The sequence below is a fragment of the Euprymna scolopes genome, chromosome 2, assembly GCF_053919585.1.
Source record: "Euprymna scolopes isolate OS-2025 chromosome 2, ASM5391958v1, whole genome shotgun sequence".
NCBI classification, from domain to species: domain Eukaryota; kingdom Metazoa; phylum Mollusca; class Cephalopoda; order Sepiida; family Sepiolidae; genus Euprymna; species Euprymna scolopes.
Window position 1 is genome coordinate 79601833 of NC_136483.1, and position 20174 is coordinate 79622006.

General features: G+C 32.1%; 1 protein-coding gene across 26 annotated transcripts in view; it reads left to right on the plus strand.

Moving 5' to 3' along the window:
- The first annotated feature begins 516 nt into the window (after positions 1-516).
- The window catches only part of LOC145292934 (protein polybromo-1-like), a 172713-nt gene continuing 153055 nt past the window's right edge, over positions 517-20174 (plus strand). For 16 of the 26 annotated variants that reach the window (XM_080139108.1, XM_080139170.1, XM_080139272.1 and 13 more), the window contains exons 1-2: positions 534-648; positions 19096-19233. In XM_080139108.1, coding sequence (XP_079995234.1) covers positions 19123-19233 — 111 coding nt within the window. In that variant the 5' untranslated portion in view covers positions 534-648; positions 19096-19122. Of the gene's footprint in view, positions 649-19095; positions 19234-20174 lie in introns of all 26 variants that reach the window. The other 10 variants (XM_080139141.1, XM_080139307.1, XM_080139116.1 and 7 more) reach the window with 3 other exon arrangements.

Consider the following 20174-nt stretch of genomic DNA (forward strand, 5'->3'; position numbering starts at 1 on the left):
TCGTCGAAAAAAGTTTTTTAAAAAAAGTGTAAAAATATGCAGTTTTAGTTGGTTGGCACTAGGTCCGCCCAATTAATTTGTATTGTGGAGGGTAACCTGCACACCAGTGCACCAGTGCACCACTGCACCAGTGCCAAAAATAAAAAAAGGGGGGGGGGGTACTTCCAAAGTAGTATGATTTAACTTAATGATACAATTAATCATAATTTTCTAAGGCGTATTTGCGGAAATAATTGAAATTCTGAAAACATTTATTTCAAAAGTTGAAATAAAATACTTCTTAATGTTATTGTGTAACAAAATAAATTAAAAAAAAATTTGTTTGCAACTCTAAACTAAACATTATTTACTATTTATGTGGTTTAATTCGAAATTATTTAAATTAATTTTTTCATAAATCGCAATTCATCTTGTAAGAAAATAATCTATTGATATTTTGATAGCTTGGTGAAAGACATTTAAATTTAAAAAATTATACTAAAAAATTTAAAAAAATATCGAAAAGTTAAAAAGTTCGAAACTAGCGGCTCTGAAAAAAAAAGAACATATGGTAAAACATGGCGTCTAGTTATGAATTCTAAAAAAATTAGCAGCATTATTGTCTTTTTTTAAACATCAAGTTTTCTTACTTCATCCCCATTTTTTACGGTAGGTAAATTTAATATGTATTCCGCTATGAATCAAATTAATTATGTAGAAAGAATGTGTATCATGATAAAAATGTCACATTCGGGTGTTTTCCTTTGTTGTATGAAAGACAGCTCTTCTTGAATCGATTTTTTGTTTTTTAATGTCCGATATTTTGCTATTTATTCATTAGTAAATTTCCGATTTTTTCTATTTTAAACTAATTTTAATATTTTACATTTTTATTTAGTGGTCCAGTTTGAAAATATCTGGGTATTATTTTATTTAATTGGTGTAAATAAGTTTAATGGGTGTCGCTGTTTATTAGTTTCTCAAATTCTTCATTTTGATGCGTTTATGCCGGCATTGTTTCGGCTATAATTTTCCTTTTAAAATATATGTATAGTCGAAGACAAATTAGAATAGAAGGCCAAAGGCAGTTATTATGATTCTTACTTAAAACAAAAACAAAAAATTAAAAAAAAAAAAAAAAAATCAATATTTATGCAGAATTCGGACCGTGCTGAAATAATAACGTTATTATTTAAGAATACGATTCTTAAGTTGGGGGTGGGAGGGCGTTTTATAACTATTCTGTACTTTCACATTACAATTTAACAAGAAAATAGATATCGTAATAACTTGAATTTAACTTGGAAAGCACGTTCCGTATTCTGCATAAGTACAAAAAAAATTCTCTATCACACACACACAAAACAATATTAAAAAAACGAAAACAATATAAAAAAAACATTTTAATTGTATCCCAGTCTTATTGAAACAGATTCCATTCTTTGTTTTTTCTTTGATCTTACTAAAATAATTAAATATTTTAATTAAAAAAAAAACACACACACACACACACACACACACAAACGGTGCTAATGCAGAGAGTGATCTGCGCTATTTTTTAAATCGTATTTCCACGTTTAATTAAAGTTTTATGATATGTTTTTTTTTATTCAATTGTAAGAGTACAGAATAGGTACAAAACACCCTCCCTTCCCCATGTTAAGAATGGCTTTTTAAATAATAACGTTATTATTTCAGCACGGATCACTCTCTGCATGAGTACCAAAAAAAAAACAAAAACAAAAAAACATCCGTTTATTAATAAGAAAAAAGAATTTCTACTTTTTTGGTAAATGTGACTATCGGAATATTCTGACCAAAAATCACCGCTAAAAAATCGTCTCCGTCCATCAAACTTAACCACCGAGAACCGCGCCGGAACACGGAAACAAAATTTATTTTTATTATTATCAGAAAAGATGTATTTCCCTTGTTATTATTTTAGTAAGAACGAATTACTATTTCGTTATCTTTCTTATGGCTACTCATGCATGCAGTATTGCAGTCATGCACTTATTGATCCGCGCTGAAATAATTACGTTATTATTTTGAAAGCCATTCTTAACATGGGGACGGGAGGGTGTTGTGTACCTATTCTGTACTTTCACCTAACAATTAATAAAAACAGACATCGTAAAACTTTAATTAAACTTGAATATACTATTTAAAAAATAGCGCGGATCAATAAGTGCACTCACTAGCACTTTCTTGTTTTGTTACCTTTCTTACTAAAATGAAATAAAATTATTAATTCTTTTATTTTTCCATGCGTACCTATTTTACCTTGTTATTATTTTAGTAAGAACGAATTACTATTTCGTTATCTTACTAAAAGGAAAGAAAACGAAAGTAAATATCTTTTTCATAATAGGCCAACCACAACCAGTAACCACCCATCCAAAAATCACTTGGGTTCAAATTCTGTAGAAGTTATCAACATTTTAAAGTGCACTGCTTGACAAATATTGCTTGTTGAGGTGCAATTTGATAATACTAGTACAATATTACATTTTCGACCGATTTTCTTTTGTTTTTGTTAATTTGATGAAAAATAAACAATAAAAACATTTCATTAGAAAAGGTAGAATACATAAAAAAAATAAATACATTGTAAGTAATCTATTTATATAAAATAAAATCTAACAGAAGTATGTGTGAGTGCATATCTTGGTTAAAAGTCAGAAACTACGCAAGATACAATTATAAAAAAAATGTATTCAGTGTGAACTCGGCCTGGTTATGGAAATATTGTAAATAATATGCAAAATAAAATAATATTCATTCTCTTGTGACCACTATGGACCAAAATTTTGAAACTGAGCACTCACTTTAAAATCTCTAAATATTGAATTTTTTCTTTAAAGTTCCAAAGAGATGAAAATTTCTAAGTGAAATAGTGTCAAGTCTGTTGAAATTAGAATTAAAAGAAAATCGGTCGAAACTAATATTGTCAAATTCCACTTCAACAAGCAGTACTTGTGAAGCGCTGAAGTGCTTAAAACTTCTACAGAATTTGTACCGAAGTGATTTTTGATGGGTGGCCGGTCTATTATGAAAAAGATATTTAAAAGCAACACATTAGACCAAATATATTTCCTGGTAGTAACTATATAAAGAAACAGACATTTGAAGAAGTGCTGATATCTGTCTTATCTCCTCTTTGAATTTCTGACATGTGTTTATTGTCAACAAACTCTTGGCCTTCGGGTCCAGATCAAAGTGTAGTATCTGTTCCGGCAGATACTGCAAGCAAAGACCATATGTGGGGGCAACCCCACATATAAGACCTTGGTCAATGTAGGGGCAACCCTTCATACCAATTGTCACTATCCAGCTCCCCTACTCCCCGAGGAGTTGGTCCCCATTTCCCCTCCACTCCTCACATTAAAAATCGGCCTTGTGCCTAATTTGCTCGGTGGGGGAGCAAATAAATACCATCTGTTCCGGCAGATACTGCAAGCTATGACTAGCTATGACTAGCAAAGACCAGATGTGGGGGCAACCCCACATGCCTGACCTTTAACCAGCTCCCATTTCCCACCTCTCAGGAGCTGGTCCCCTTTTTCCCTTCCCCCTCCCTTCACTCCTCACATTAAAAATTGGCCTTGTGCCTAATTTGCTCGGTGGGGGAGCAAATAAATACCATCTGTTCCGGCAGATGCTGCAAGCTATGACTAGCTATGACTAGCTATGACTAGCAAAGACCAGATGTGGGGGCAACCCCACATGTCTGACCTTTAACCAGCTCCCATTTCCCACCTCTCAGGAGCTGGTCCCCTTTTTCCCTTCCCCCTCCCTTCACTCCTCACATTAAAAATTGGCCTTGTGCCTAATTTGCTCGGTGGGGGAGCAAATAAATACCATCTGTTCCGGCAGATGCTGCAAGCTATGACTAGCTATGACTAGCAAAGACCAGATGTGGGGGCAACCCCACATGCCTGACCTTTAACCAGCTCCCATTTCCCACCTCTCAGGAGCTGGTCCCCTTTTTCCCTTCCCTTCACTCCTCACATTAAAAATTGGCCTTGTGCCTAATTTGCTCGGTGGGGGAGCAAATAAATACCATCTGTTCCGGCAGATACTGCAAGCAAAGACCATATGTGGGGGGGGCGACCCCACATATAAGACCTTGGTCAATGTAGGGGCAACCCTTCATACCAATTGTCACTATCCAGCTCCCCTACTCCCCGGGGAGTTGGTCCCCATTTCCCCTTCACTCCTCACTTTAAAAATCGGCCTTGTGCCTAATTTGCTCAGTGGGGGAGCAAATAAATACCTCAAAGTGTAGTATCTGTTCTTCAGATGCTGCATTTCAATTTCTTGTTCTCTGTCAGTGGAGGAGCAGTCCTTCACGACTAAGACAATTTTTATTTTTGTTCCTTTTCTCCACATTAAAAAACGACCCTGGTGTCTAATTCTGCCTCATGGGGAGACATTGTAAATAGGAACAAATTAGTCAAGGATGGGTCACCGTATTTGAAAAATTATTACATTTCACTCATCAAATTTTACTTCTTAAAAGAAAACCCGCCGACAAATTTTCCATTTTTTTTTTTCATTCTCTAAAAGAATTATGAGTTTTTGATTTAAAATATTTTATTTCTTCTTTATGCAATGAATCTTTTTTTTTCAAAAATCTAAAAAAAACATTGAATGAAATAGAAAAAATTAACGTAGGTTTCCAATTTTTACAGGACAATATCCTCAAAATGTGAGGTTTAACTTTAAAAAAAAAAATCAACATGTTTTTTTTTTTTAAATATAGGTTTTAAACTTTTGACTTTACAGGTAAATTTGCACATAACTATTGTTTGGTTTTTGTTTTAAATTAGATTATTTTATTTATTGATCTTTTATCTTCAATGTGTGATATATAAACCTTAGGTGAGAAAATTAATTATTTACTTTTTAATAGACATTTCAAAATGGGGTGGGGGGAATTTAAAAAAAAAAACGTTTGTCTAGAATATTATATTCAGTTTATTGGAAAGAGCATAAAATTTCACATTAAACCTGAAAATATTTTTAAAAAATTGAACCAATAGAAAAATTTTGATAGATTTTTAAATTAAAAAAATAGAAAAAAATTTAACTCGTAAAATTGAATTCATTTCATTATGTAGAAAAAAATATCTGTATGAGCGCGTGCATGCATTTTGTAAACACTTTTTTTTTTTTTAATAAAAAATAATATTTCTATTATTTAAAAAAAAAACCTTAATAGTTTATTTTGGAAGTATATTCCATAAAGAAATTAAACAACCCACTTTAAAAAAAGAAATTACGAGTTTTGTATATTTTATTTGCAGTTTTGTGTTAAGCGTGTCAAAAATTCCCTCAAAATTCTGACACAGCTAGCGATGATTTGACCAGAGTATTCCGACAGTCACATTTGCCATTTTTTTTTTTGTGTTTTGTATGCAACACAAACAACAAAACATCGTTTGTATGATGAATTCGATGAAAATAAAATTTAAAAAATATTTTTAGAGATATCTTAATTCTATCTAATTTTAAACTCGAAAAATAATTTGGTTATGTCCAGAAATTCAGTACGCAAAGTTATGGCGTTGGAAATGGACTCCGTTTACCAAAATATGGAATGGAAGTCAGTAAACATGAAACGAAATACAAAATCATATGGAAATAATTTATTTCCAAAAATTATTTTAGTTTTAACACTTCTTGTGCTATCATGAAAGAATAAAAAATAATAAACCTTCATTTTTTTTACATTTTTATAAATAGTTCTTTTTTGTTTTAATACTTGTGTATTACAAAAAAATAAAAGAAATAATGAGAATTTTCATTATTTACATTTCTATCAATGGTGTCTTTTTGAGATAACATTTATGTTTTGCAGAAGTTTTATCTCAGAATTTTGTCATAAATAATGTATGATAGTTAACACTTGTGTTATCCAAAAAAAGTTTTGGTTTCGTAATTCAATTGATGGTAGCTGCTTTGTTTTATGATACATTATTTATGAAAAAATTATGTGATAAAATTTGTGAAAATTTTAAATTATTTCTTTATGAATATATTTTTAATATTTAGAAAATTATTTATAGAAATGTAACTATGAAAGTTTAAAATACTTTTTTGAAATAAAACATTTCCATATGAATATATTTTAAATATTAAAAAGATATATTTATAGAAATGTAAAAAATAACAACCATATTCGTTCCTGAATCCCGCAAGACTAAGAAAATTTTGAAGATTTTATACTCATCCAGAACATTGTGCAATTCTTCACTTAATTTTGCACCTGTGTGTGCACCAAGAATGGAACTCTAAGCACAATTCAGCACTGTTCTGAGTCATTTGAAAACCAATGACTTGTCAAACTCAAAAAGGGATCATTATTTGTAGCAGCTGTCTAAATGTCTGTAGTCAAAGAAATGCTGCTAATTTCATCAAGAGATCACTGAATTTTTGTTTTTACTTTTGTAAATAAATTGAGAATACTGTAATTTGGACAAAGTTTTGCAATAAGCCTTTTTTTAATCCAATGTCAGATGTTGCAGAATATGGTTGCATATAAAAAGGCTGACTGGGAAGCTATCAGAGATCTTATCAGAGACGCCCCATGGGGAAATATTTTTTCTCTTCCTGCTGAACAGTGTGCAACTGAGACCACTGAATGGTTCAAAACTGCAATCGAAGCGCATGTTCCCATGCGGAAATTCTATAGCAAGCCCCACTCTCCCCAATGGTTTACTTCGACTTGCGCAACTGCCATTGCTCAAAGGCAGCATGCATTCCGCAGGTTTAACCGACATAAGTCCAGTTCAAACAGACAAAAGTACATAGAAGCTAGAAGTAACGTTAAGAAAGAAATAGCGACAGCTAAGAGGGAATTTACGGAAACCACTAAAAAACGCATCGAAGCACAAAAACTAGGAACTCGTGACTTCTGGAAAATCTACAACAGTGTAGTAAATAATGGGCAATCAACAATTCCCCCACTAACCAACAATCACGAGGTTCTTTGCTCAGCAACCAAAAAGGCTAACATGCTTGCCAGTCGGTTTGCCTCCAACTCTACACTGGACCCTTCCAACCACCCCCTACCTGACTTTCCTATGCGGACAGACGCCACACTAGACGATCTGAAAACCACCCCTGCTCAGGTGCATGCTATCATAAAAAACCTTGACACCTCAAAAGCATGTGGACCCGATCTTATCCCAGCTGTGCTATTAAAAAAGTGCTCAGCCGAAGTAGCTCCAGTTCTCTCCAAACTTTACAACAAATGCCTTAATGAAGCTTGCTTTCCGGACTGTTGGAAAACTGCTTCTGTTGTACCAGTATTCAAGAATTCTGGTGAAAGGACAGACCCATCAAATTATCGCCCCATTAGCCTCCTCCCACTTTTTGCCAAAATATTTGAGACCATAATTAACCATGCTCTAGTCCATCATCTTACAGATGCTAAACTACTGACTGACAAACAATATGGATTTAGACAAGCCCGTTCCACAGCAGACATCCTAACTGTGATCTCTGAACGTATATACCATTCACTGGACAAAGCGGGGAAGGGCAGAGCGGTAGCTCTAGATATATCTAAGGCTTTTGACAGGGTATGGCATGAGGGTCTCCTCAGGAAGATTAGATCTTACGGTATCACTGGTAGAATACTTAACATAATTAAATCCTTCTTAGATAAGAGAAAAATCCAGGTTGTCCTCGACGGTCGTACGTCTAAACAATATGATATAAATGCCGGAGTGCCCCAGGGATCTATCCTTGGTCCTATGCTGTTCCTGATATTCATAAATGACCTCCCCGACAAAATTGCCTCTGAGATGGGTATATATGCTGATGACACCACACTCTATAGCAGGCACGACAGGAAAACAAATGAACATATATCTAAAGTAATGGCAGAAACACTAGAGGATGACCTCCAATCAGTAGTGGAATGGGGACAAAAATGGATGGTAACGTTCAATGCCACCAAGACAAAACTGGTTTCATTCAATAATTACAAGAAACCTTCTCTACCACCTATAGCAATGGCCAACAACTCTTTAGCTGAGAGTATGTCTTTCAAACTCCTTGGCCTAACGTTCACAGGAAACATGAGTTGGAACAATTACATCGAGGGCATTGCCAGGGCCGCTGCGAGGAAGGTGGGCTCTCTCTACCGTGCTAGAAAACTTCTAACACCCAAAAGTATCCTGTACCTCTATAAGGCCACTATTCGCCCATGTATGGAGTATTGCTGTCATATTTGGGCCGGTGCATCGGCTACTAGTCTCTCGCTCCTTGACAGGGTTCAAGAGAGAGTCGCAAATCTGATAGGCCCTAAACTGGCATCAAAACTTCAGCCTCTGTCCCATCGTCGAAACGTTGCATCCCTCTGCCTGTTCTACAAGTATTATAATGGTGAATGCTCTGAAGAACTGCAAGCACTTGTGCCCCCACGACGTGAACACTCTGGACAGACCCGACAAGCTGCAAAATCCCACCCCCACACTGTAGAGATCCCTAGATGTAAAAGATCTTTCTACTCCAGTAGTTTCTTCCCCAGAACTGCTAGACTTTGGAATTCCATTCCAGGTCACTGCTTCCCCAACTGTACTGACATGCATAAGTTCAAGTGCAACGTGAATCAACATCTCGCTGCCCTAATCCCTACATAGTACCCCAGTAGATGTTTCCCCTGATAGTAGCCCCCTACATTAAAGTGGCAATGTGCCTTGTTTGGGGTGAAAATGTAATAAAAAAAAAACAAAAAAAAACAGCAATCATTTCTCCTATCAGATAATGAAGCTCTTGTGATGTGTGGTCGTTAATATGCCAAACTTTCTTTTAAGCCAATATTGATTCTATAGTAGTTTTCACTGGAGGCTCATAGTTGCTGCCACTTGTTCCTAGAATTTCTGTCTCTGAATTGTGCTTCCTTTTCTTTTCTACAACTTTTGCTTCTTTTGGATGAACCTTTCCTAGATGGTTTAACATATTAGTCATTGCAAAAATGTTTGCTGATTTGCCATCCTTTGATGTGATGGTTTGACATAACTTGCACACAGCTGTATTCTTATTCTTGGAATTGACATCAAAATATATCCAGCAGAAACTGGTTTCTATAATGGTTGAAGGTTGTTGTCAATATTTAACAGGGCTCTACATTGCGAGTGAAACAGTCGCATTTGCGACTAGAAATAATGAAACAACTTTTGGCGATTGTATTTCTTTCACTGACAATTGTCCAAAGCTCACTACTGGAAGCATTACAAGCGTATGCTGTATTTTCGTGGACATCGGCAATATTACATACCTAATGTGCTTCAAGAAGTCATATCTTTTTTCATTTGTGGGTCAATTTTTAAAAGAATTACATTGATAGAAAGAGAATTGAATAAGCATTCCAATGATGTTAATTTATTTTTCTTTTATGCGTTCAATGTTTTTATGCTCCAAGTTAAAAATGAAAAAAAAACGGTAAAAAATGATGACAACAAAAAGGGAAACACTTTTTTCAATGTTTTTTCATTTTATACGTTACGTTTGGAGACATGTGCGGGGTTAAATTTGATTGGATATGGTTGAAATTTTACAGGCTATATAAACAGAAGTCCATCTCTACTGGTGTTTGATTTTTCTTTTTACGACCACAGGAAGCAAAGTTACGACCGAGCAAAGTTGAGGAAGAATATTTTAAAATTGATAAGATAAATCTGCATATATCATCCATTTTCATATAAATAATAGTTTCAGAATTATTTTCATGTATAATATGTAAATATTTGATAGTTATTAATTGCACGGAATTTTCTTTAAAATGTTATCTTTTATAGAAATCAAATTCGCTTAAAGAAAAACGGTCATTAAGCGCGTCATGCACTGAGCTGACTAAAGTATTCTCTTAAAAATAGAAAACTCTCTCACTAGACTAGTCATTTTTTATTGAGTTCGTCAATTTAAAAAAATTATTTTCAAGTTTTTCAAATTTGATTTCCAAACAATACTATTTTGTTTTTAATGCTTTTAGTGCGTGTGTACTAAAAGTGTTATAAAACAACAAAATGTACTAAGTACATGCGTTTAACTTATTTGTACTTAAGGTAGAATTGTGTTTTTTAGTGGTCAAAAAAACAAATATATAACAAATAAAAGGTACTTGTGCACTTATGCTACCATGCTGAAATAATAACATTGTTATTAGGAACCCATTCTTAATATGGGGAAGGAAGGGTGTTTTGTGTTAATTATTCTGTACTTTTACCTAACAATTAAATAAAAAAGATATTGTGAAACTTGAATTTATTTTTAACTCATAGTCAAGACTATTTTTTTGAATCTGTAAAACAAACCCATTTTTTTTTAACTGAGGATATCTAAATAATAATAATAATTAGGCGGTTTGATAAAGAATTTCATTTTGTAAATTTTTACCTTGTTTCCACCTTAACATTTTTCTTTAAAATGACTACCTTTAAAGGTTTTCGAGTATACTGAAAACGAATATCGCATTTAAATTTTCCGCAAATAAGTAGCTTTCCAGATATTAAGCAATGCCATTTCTTATGTTATTGCTGGTGGTCATCTTGGTATGCGCGTTTGTGCATAGTTTCTCGGGGTTGCGTTTGCGCGTATCAAGACGACCACCAGCGATAACATAAGAAATGACATTGCTTAATATCCTTATTTATTTGCAGACATTTAAATGCAATATTCGTTTTCAGCATACCTTAAAACCTAAAGAAGTAATTTTAAATGTTAAAGTGGGAAACAAGGTAAAAAAATTACCGTTTTATTTCTTTGTTTACATAGTTGAATTTTCAGTAAAACAATAGAATAGAAATGACAAAAAATATCATCAACTGGTGAATATATAGTTGTTGCTTATCAGGATTCCTGGTACTGTGAAAGTTACATCGAGGATTACTGTAGAGTACGATTTAGGGTTGCATCTCAGAAAATAGGGGTATATTTTGTGCCAGATAGAGAGGATTAACAAAATTGAAAATTGGACTGGTCCCAAAATGCATAAATTCTAGTCGACTATGGGAACTTCCATCTTTTACAGAAATCCAAAATCTATATCAAAATTTTTCTTTGATTTATTTCTGAGATTAATTCATATCTACTCAATTTATTTTTCCTTTGAGGAGAGTAGTAAATACCGGCCATGAATGCTCTTTAGGCATTCAATGACTACACCCAAGATTAAGCTCTCCTTTGGTGAGGAGGCATGAAAATGCCTATTCTCAATAAAGCTATATTTAAATACTACTATAATACTTAGTTTTGTTCATAAATAGACACCCACTGTATGATACCATGTGCCAGTTTAAAAAAAAATTGAAATTTGTATATTTAAATTTATAATTCATGGCTTTTGGTAAAGAAATACATCAGATTTGACTGCATAATCAGAAAGAGCACACAATTTTACATAAGACTGCCAAGTTTCAAGAGAATAGCTTTAAAAATAAATAAATGGTAGCGAAATTTGAAATGTTGAGGTCCGTAATTTAGCCCGCGGAAAAATCTAAATTTTGGCACTTAAAATCATCATAACTTTTGAACTACTGATGGTATTTGCATAATTCAAACGGTTTTAAGCATCTTTCACATAGCTCTTTTTATGCGAGTTGATAAAATAACAATTATCTACAAAGAAAAAATCAACTTGTAATGCTACTACTGAGTGAAAAATATATTTTCAACTTTTTTTTTAATAAAACGAACAAAGTTAAATTATTTAAACAATAAAAGTTTAAAAGAACAATATACTTTTTTTTTTAATGAAGGCTGTTTTTTTAATAAGTGCTATTCTAAATATTATATATTTTTTTAATAAGTGCTATTCTAAATATGCAACAAATTTTATGTCAATACTTGAAAGTGTAAACATTCTAATTTTTTCAGATGTTTTAAAAAACATCTGAAAAAATTAGAATGTTTACACTTTCAAGTATTGACATAAAATTTGTTGCATATTTAAAATAGCACTTATTAAAAAAATACAGAAAAACTTTCCCATCCCATCCATAGCCTTTGAGCCCCTGGAGGGGCATAGGCCATCTACAACTTTGTAGATGCTTTTGTAGCTAGGAGTCCTTTTTACAGGGTGAGGGTGCTGGCCCCATGCCCAACCTTCCCAGAAGGTACATACAGCACCTAGCCTTCCCAAATGGTCACCCATCTGGTACTGGCCAAGCTCAACATTGCTTAACTTCGGTGATCTGGTGAAAACCGATGTGTCAACGTGATTATGCCGTACAGAAAAAAACTTTATTATGTATATAATTGTAATAGAATGAAGATATCATATTCCAAAAGTCATATGGATTTGGCTAGTAATTTTTCTATTTGGCTAGTAAATGAAAATATTTAGTTGTCAATGATCAACTAAAGATAAATTTTTCCATAGAGCCCCATCTAGTTAATTTGTTTACATATTTAAATTACTTGTCTGATATCTAACTAGTAATTTATCTCAATAAAATATACATTATCTAAACCAGAAAAATAAAAAAAATAAATATGTAATGGTAGCAAGAGTCTGAAAATGAGGAACAAGAATATGACTGATGAAGAATGCTTTATTTTTGGTTTGCACATCATTGCAATTTACTGCACAATTCCTCAACATGAAAACTAAAAGATGAAGTAATAATTTTCTTTGACAATGATTTAAAATACAAAATGATTATGTTAATTCGATAGGAAGAGAAAGGAGGGAAATTTTCCATCTATTTGCCTCAAATTCAGTACAGTTGTAAAAGTCTATCTGTTAACAGCGCGTCATGCCTGTTTTTTGATAATATAGATGATGCATGTCTTTTTGATATCACTGGCAAGCAAAAAAGGGATTTAACTCGTCTTCATCTTTTATATAATAAAAGAGGAGCAGTTTTTCCCCTCTGAACCAAAATACCATAGGTTTACAACAACAGATGGCACATACAAATTTACTATGTTTACGCTATTAGCCATTACCTTATTTAACTATCAAAAGCCATTTCATACACATTATTTCGTAATATTAATACATTACATTTATTCCCAGGAGTGCCATCTTCATCATCGTCATAACCTACAGAGGAAGTAGCTCAAATTTTTTTCCCCTCTTCCATAAGTCCTGTTATGACCTCATTCAACACCCTGTGCATTTATATTTTTTCCTACTTTTCAAGGTCTAAGCTGTCATTAACTGACTAGTAATTTCTTACACATCGTATACTCTTAATGTTTTACCACTACTCAAATAATGATTTCCTTCCTCCTACTATTCCTTACAATCTCATTGGTTGACATCTACGTATTCGGACATTCCGGATTGACCAAAACATCATTCAAAAAAGAATGCTCCAAAGATTAACACAAACATGGCTTCCCTGAATAGAACCGTTACATATAAAATACCCTGATTATAAACTTTGTCATCTCGAAAAAAAAAATTGATTCGCACTACATTTTAATTATTATCAGTACTATTTTCGTATGTATTTTACTAACATGTTTCGATATCCTTATTGCTTATTTTTCGTGTTATTTTACCAAAAAGAAATTGGAGTTTTATATTTTCATTGTTGTTTACATTTATTCCATTTATGGGGACAAATAATTATTAATTATATTTTATTTTAGTAATAAAGATACATAGATCGGGGATTTCCAAAAGCGCCAAAATTTAACCCACCTTTTGAATGGTGTTATACCAAATTGATTTTCTCTCAAAAAAATGTTTGCACCGCATTTCAGACAACAATCCGCAATCCTAAAAATGGATATGCACACTATATTTGTACACTTTTTTTTTTTTTAAATGATTTTTTATTTTACAAAAGATAAAAGTACAAGCAATAAATAAAATAAAATAAATAAAAATAAATTTTTTTTCTTATATATGTTTTTTCAATGAACTAAACAAAATTGGTTTACAAATAAATCCTTTTTAAATAACTTTTTTTTAAAGATGTTTTTTCAATGAACTAAAAACGATATATTTTGGAAATACAATAAAATTATTAAAAAATTTATTTATTTTTTATTTTATTTATTTATTTTTTTTTTTTAGAGAAGTCATTTTTCCTATACACCGGTCGGGTGGTGTGCTTGTTCTTTTTGCGCTTTTAGAAATCCCCGATCTATGGGCCACTGAAATATAAATCTGCTTAATTTCACTTAACCACGTTATTTAACAAATACAAAAAAAAAAAATGAGAATTCTTTCCAACTTCGACCAATCCTTTAAAATTGTGACTTATATAGGTTTTTTTTTTTAAAATTTCATTTAAAATTCCGATAGACAAGTAGTTTAACATATATGAAGAAATCTTAGTTTCAAAAGAGGTTTTCGGGGTGCTGAAAATGAAGATGTTTAAAATTCCGGCAAACGAGTAGTTTAAAAAATATTAAATATTGTTAGTTTCAAAAAAACTAAGGGATCATTTGTGTATAATAATTTAGCGTAAAATGAGCACCCACTTTATAGCCATCTTTTGTTGGGGAGGGGGGGGCAGTATACAATGAACACAATTTGCCGTAAACTGAGCACCCACCTTTTTTTGGGGTGGGGGTTACCAGGCATTATTAATCGATTTGATGTGCACCAACCAAAACAAAAAAACTGGGTGCCCATTTTACGTTAAATTGTGTTCATTGTACATTGACTCCCACTCTCACCCGCATCCGGCAAATGACAAAAACAGCAACAGCCGTATTTTAAATTTTTACATGGGGGGTGGGGGTGGAGTGTGAATGCATGCTACCACCGGATAACACTGGTTAACGGATCCTGCTAGTTTAGTTTAGAATATAATTTAATTAATATTAGTATCATTTATGACAACAAAATTTGCTGATAAATCGGCATTAGAAAACCTATTAATCAGCCGATTAATCAGTAATCAGATAATTTGCTAATGGGTACATCCATAGTATTTATATATATCTGTTTATATTAGTGTTGGGATGATTAATCGGAATTGGAAAAATGGAAACTTTTGGGGTATCTGAATTGAAAAAATTTTTGCCAATTTTCCGATGCCAAAAACGATTCCTTTAATCATCTTTTGTTCTTTGATGTAATTTTCGATTTTTGAGCGATTAATGAAATTGTGTTCATCTAATGTCAACTAGTTTTTTTTCTATTAACTTAAGAGTTAACATTAGCTGTGTCAAGAACTCCATTTAAGGAATCCTAAACGCCAGTCATACAAAATAAACATTACGTAATAAATAAATATTTCTGGCATATAATTTTACATAATGTTAGGATTAATGAAGAGCGTGTTTTTTTAATTGAGGGTTGGTAGCCACGAGCTTGCAATTTGAGTTAGTGGTGACCAATCCAAACATGAGGTTAATCTAGGTTTCAGTGGTGTAGTAAACTCTTCCGGTTAGGATGGTTTATCATATATTAGTAGCCTGGCAAGGCCTCAGGGGAGACAACTAAAGAAAAATCTGAAGCAAAATTCAGCCCAAAGCAGCAAAACTGAAGTTAGTCTGCCAGGACGCTATATATATAAATGTAAGCAAATTTGGTCATATTTCATTGGTTTTAAAATATAGGTTCTTTTTTACCAATTATTATAAAATGTTAACCATAGAATAGTATCATAATTTTCAAAAAGCCTGCAAATTTTCATGTAGTTTTGTCCCATAGAATCAAAGATATGAGCATTTCAATAATATTCAATTTGACTATGAGTGTGTGTGTGTGTATATATATATATATATATATATATATATATATATATATATATATATATATATATATATATATATATATATATATATATTTATTTATTTATTTTATTTTATATTCTTTTCTTATTTTATTTTATATTATATTTTATTTTATATTATATTTTATTTTTTATTTATTTATTCTTTATTTTCTATTTATTTATTATATATTTATTTATTTTTATTTTCCTTTTTTATTTTTTATTTTCCTTTTAGTGTCGTTTAATAACTCTTGCGGACATTTTTTTTAAGTGATAACCTGTACATTTCAGTTGACCTATATTATTTTGCCCTATATATATTTTTGCGCCTTTAACATTTCCTGTCTGGGTCGTTTTGACTTTAGTTTCCCTTTATTTTATATTTAACTTTATCATTTTTTTTTTTCTCCTTTTTCTTCCTAGATATTTTTTATTTATAGTTATGTCTCGGAAGTAGAGTGAAAAGCACATCTTATTTTTCTTTTATTAATATTATTTTTTTTCCTTGTACACATGTTTGTGAATTATTCCATGGATTTCTGCCTTTGGATTATTATGAACCATCTTCTTCCAATTACGGGATGGATGTCTTTGGATTTTACTTGTACAAATGGAAATTCTTTTAACTTTCTTAAAGTTTTACATTTGGATTTTACCGTTACTGGATTTTTTTATCTTCCACCAGACTATCCATTCATGTGTAATCACCTTTTTCTTTACCATATTCCCTCTGCTTAACTTATTCTGTTTTCAAGTAAGATCTTTGACTTACTTGTTGTTTCATCAAATACTTCTGCATGCAAAATCCGATCCCGCATTTTGCTAATTCCTACCCTCTGGAGAGTCTTTCTTCGAAACTCCGCGGATTAAGGACTATCCATTTATCTAGTGTTTCCTTTTCAGATTAAATATGTTTTTAACTCATTTCAAAGTGTTTTTTTTTTTTTAACATATTTTATTAACTGTTTGCTCATATATATATACACAGACCACCTTTTTTGGCAATTTTATAAGTTCCAAATCTGAGCAACAATTGATCAGAACAAATGAAGGCTTGTTGGAAAAATAATGACCTAAATTGTGTAGTGGGCTATTTGACATTTGCATTATTATCATCCAGAGCCTATTTTTTGGCACTTTTTTATAGCCATAAAATGTTTTGGTAAAGGTGCAGTATCTTTCCACCCTCAAAAAATCCTTTAAAATTACCACTATTATAGGTTTTTGACGCTGCTGAAAATGAAAATAACGTTTAAAATTCCAGGAAATGAGTAATTTTAAAAAAGTAGATCACTTTTCTATATTAATTTAATGTAATATGAGCACCCACTTTATAGTCATTTTTTTTGGTTGGGGATTTGTTGTTTTAGGGGTGGTATTTATTGTGACCTGGTAGACCAACACAAAACCTACCTTAAAAATCTTGTTTTCTATAGGTTTTCGGGTGTACTGAAAACAAATATTGCATTCAAATTTTATGCAAATAAGTATTTTCTGGATATTAAGCACTTGCATGTACAAGAATGGCCACCATTTATAACATGAAGAATTACATTGCTTAATACTGGGAAAAATACTTATTTGCAGAAAATTTTAATGCAATATTTATTTTCAGCACACTCGAAAACCTATAGAAAACAAGTTTTTTAAGGTAGGTTTTGTGTTAGTCTACTAGGCCATAATTACCAAGTAAATGCCATCCCTACAAAAAAATAGCAGACGATCCCCCCCCCCCCCAAGGTGGCCATAAATTAGGTGTTCATTTTGTATTAAATTAATATAGAAAAGTGATCCCCCACTTTTTAAAACTATTTCTTCATATCTTGGAAACTTGTTTCCTGGAATTTTAAACCTTATTTTCGATTTCAGCACTCTCGAAAACCTAGAATAGTGGTAATTTTAAAAGATTGTTTTTTCAAATTTTAGATCTGGTAAAAATTTCCTTATTTAGGTCTAATTGTCCAAAAATACAGAAACTATCAGAAATTGAGTTTTAAGGAAGACTTTTCATTAACTTATATTGTTTTTCTTCGTTTTGTGAAACATTGTTTTTTTTTTTAAAATTCAGTCGTTCATTTAACAAAGATCAATAATAACACAAATATCAGTTCTATTGCCGATTGAGACCATTTGCAATGTGATGGAGAAGCTTTTTCTAAGTTTTTTCCTATTTCAATATAACATTGCCAAACCTGAATCTGTAAAAGATTTTGAACAAAGTTTCATAATTCACTACAAAACTTTCTTTTCACAGTGATCTCACTAAGCATCCACAAGATGTGCAATCATCCTTGGAAACATTTTAATATGACTAATGTTAAATTCTTAGCTAGGGTTTACAAATTTGGACTAGTAGTATGTGCTTGCCAGTGTTCAATTCACATGAACATGCAATATATCTTTGTGTAAATGTTGGCTCAAAGTCACTCTATTATTACTTTAAAAAACTTAATCAGTTCAGTGGATGTGAAAAATACTATTTAGATCATGCACTAGAAATTCTCAATTAGTTCTAAATTAGAGAAATCATTTATTGAATCTTGCTATATGAAATTGTGAATACTTGAATAATATCTTTGGAATTAATTTGTTTTTCTCAATTATGTCCATTTGAGCCACAAAGTGAATACTCTGAAATATTTTGATACTGAATGGGCTAAAAAGCAGTTTATTAATCTTATTATTATCTTCTCGCAAGTAAATGATTATAGATCTGATTATTTTTCTTTTAACATGAGAAATTAACCTAAAATTGCACATAAAATAAATTTTTTTTATAATTTTGAGCAAGGAAATTTAAGGTAAAAGCCAAATCCAGACAATTAATATTTTGTGAATTTTGATGCATTAAATGCTTTAAGTTTCAAACACAAAAAGCCTCAAGTATGTCAAAAAGAATTTCTAATGCAAACTTGAAATTTTGCTTTGAAGCAGAATTTCACACTTCAGCTATAAATTTCAACACACTCACCGTCTTATCAAATCTGAGGTGGATGCTATTTTAAGTTGTTTGAATTGTTTATAAGTTTTTTGAATGCTTTGTTGCCTTATAAAAACATGTGGTTCTGAAATAATCCTCATTTAAAAATTATCTAATTTTACCAAATTCATGAATTTTTCTAAATTTATACTTAACTTGTACAACATTTTAGAGTTTTGCAATTTTGGCGAAATTAGATGAACATAAAATGACCCTCACTGAAGCTATAATGCTAAATCTTTTTTTTGTTTAATTAAAAATTTAATCTATTTGACAGAAAACTATGCATGAAATGGAATTGTTAAATTTATTTTTTTTCCCACTTCTGGACACACTGTGCAATTTTGAACCTTAGAATTTTTTTTTTTGTTTTTTTTTTTGAGATAGAATTATTTATTCTTCATTTTTTGAGATACCTTTTTATTTTTCATTTTTTAGATCCATTTCACCCCCAAGCGAATCATCATGCCGAGTAAAAGAAAACGCCCTGCACCAGTTGTAGATAATAAAACTGAAGAACCAGAAATATCCACACCAGTTCCGAGTAAGAAAAAGAAAAAGGCACCTTATGATCCCGTAAGTATGTAGCAATATTGTCAGCATTCCTTTTTCCACCACAGAAATAGCATACAAGTTGGCTGCGCTTCGACCGGTGTGGGCGTCCATTATCACTGAGGGCAGTGTTTGAATCCTTTTGCATTGACCCCAGGAAAGTATTTTTCCCCAGTTTCTCTGAAAAACTGCCCCCTTCCCCCATCCCCGTTACATAAGTGATACTCAGAGATTAGCCTCACCACACATGCACTTCTTTTGACTCGTACAAGTGTTTATAATTGGTTTGCGAGGAACAGTTGATATCTGTCTATTTCTATGCATGGACACATCATTGGCAGATGTCATTAACTTTCTATCTCTTGACGAGTTGTTTTCTCATGCTTGTTAGGCACATCATTGTCATCCCTGATCTGCACTGATCCTTTGTTTTCTCAGGAGTTGTTACTAGCATTGCTATCGAATGCATTGGACTTAAAAACATGGCACACCATCTATGAGGACAATGTATAGGTCAGTCTTCCCAATAACTTGTCTTTCACAATATCGAGTTGTGCATTGGCTGTTGAGAGTCCTTATACGTGATCTGCCAGTTATTACAATTTTTTTGTTGCAGTGATTTGTTCATTCCACATACAAACTTTATATCTGTATACTCTTTTGATGGATGTGGTGGCTTGCGATAGACTATCATTTTGTAGTGATATATGGCTTCTTTTAAAGTGCATTGTTTCCTTATGGCAATATATTTTACACGACAGTAGCCATGTTAAAAGACTGTGGACTCCTATTCCTGCAAGTTTTCAATGTTGCGTTTTGGAATGTGGTATTGTCCATGAGTATTTCAGCAGGAGGGTCAGTTAATAATGGCTGCCAAATACAGTCAATCCGTGTTAAGTAGGGTTTTTCCATCATAATGGATAATGTGCATTTCTATCCACTTTTGTGCATCTAATCTTCTTTTA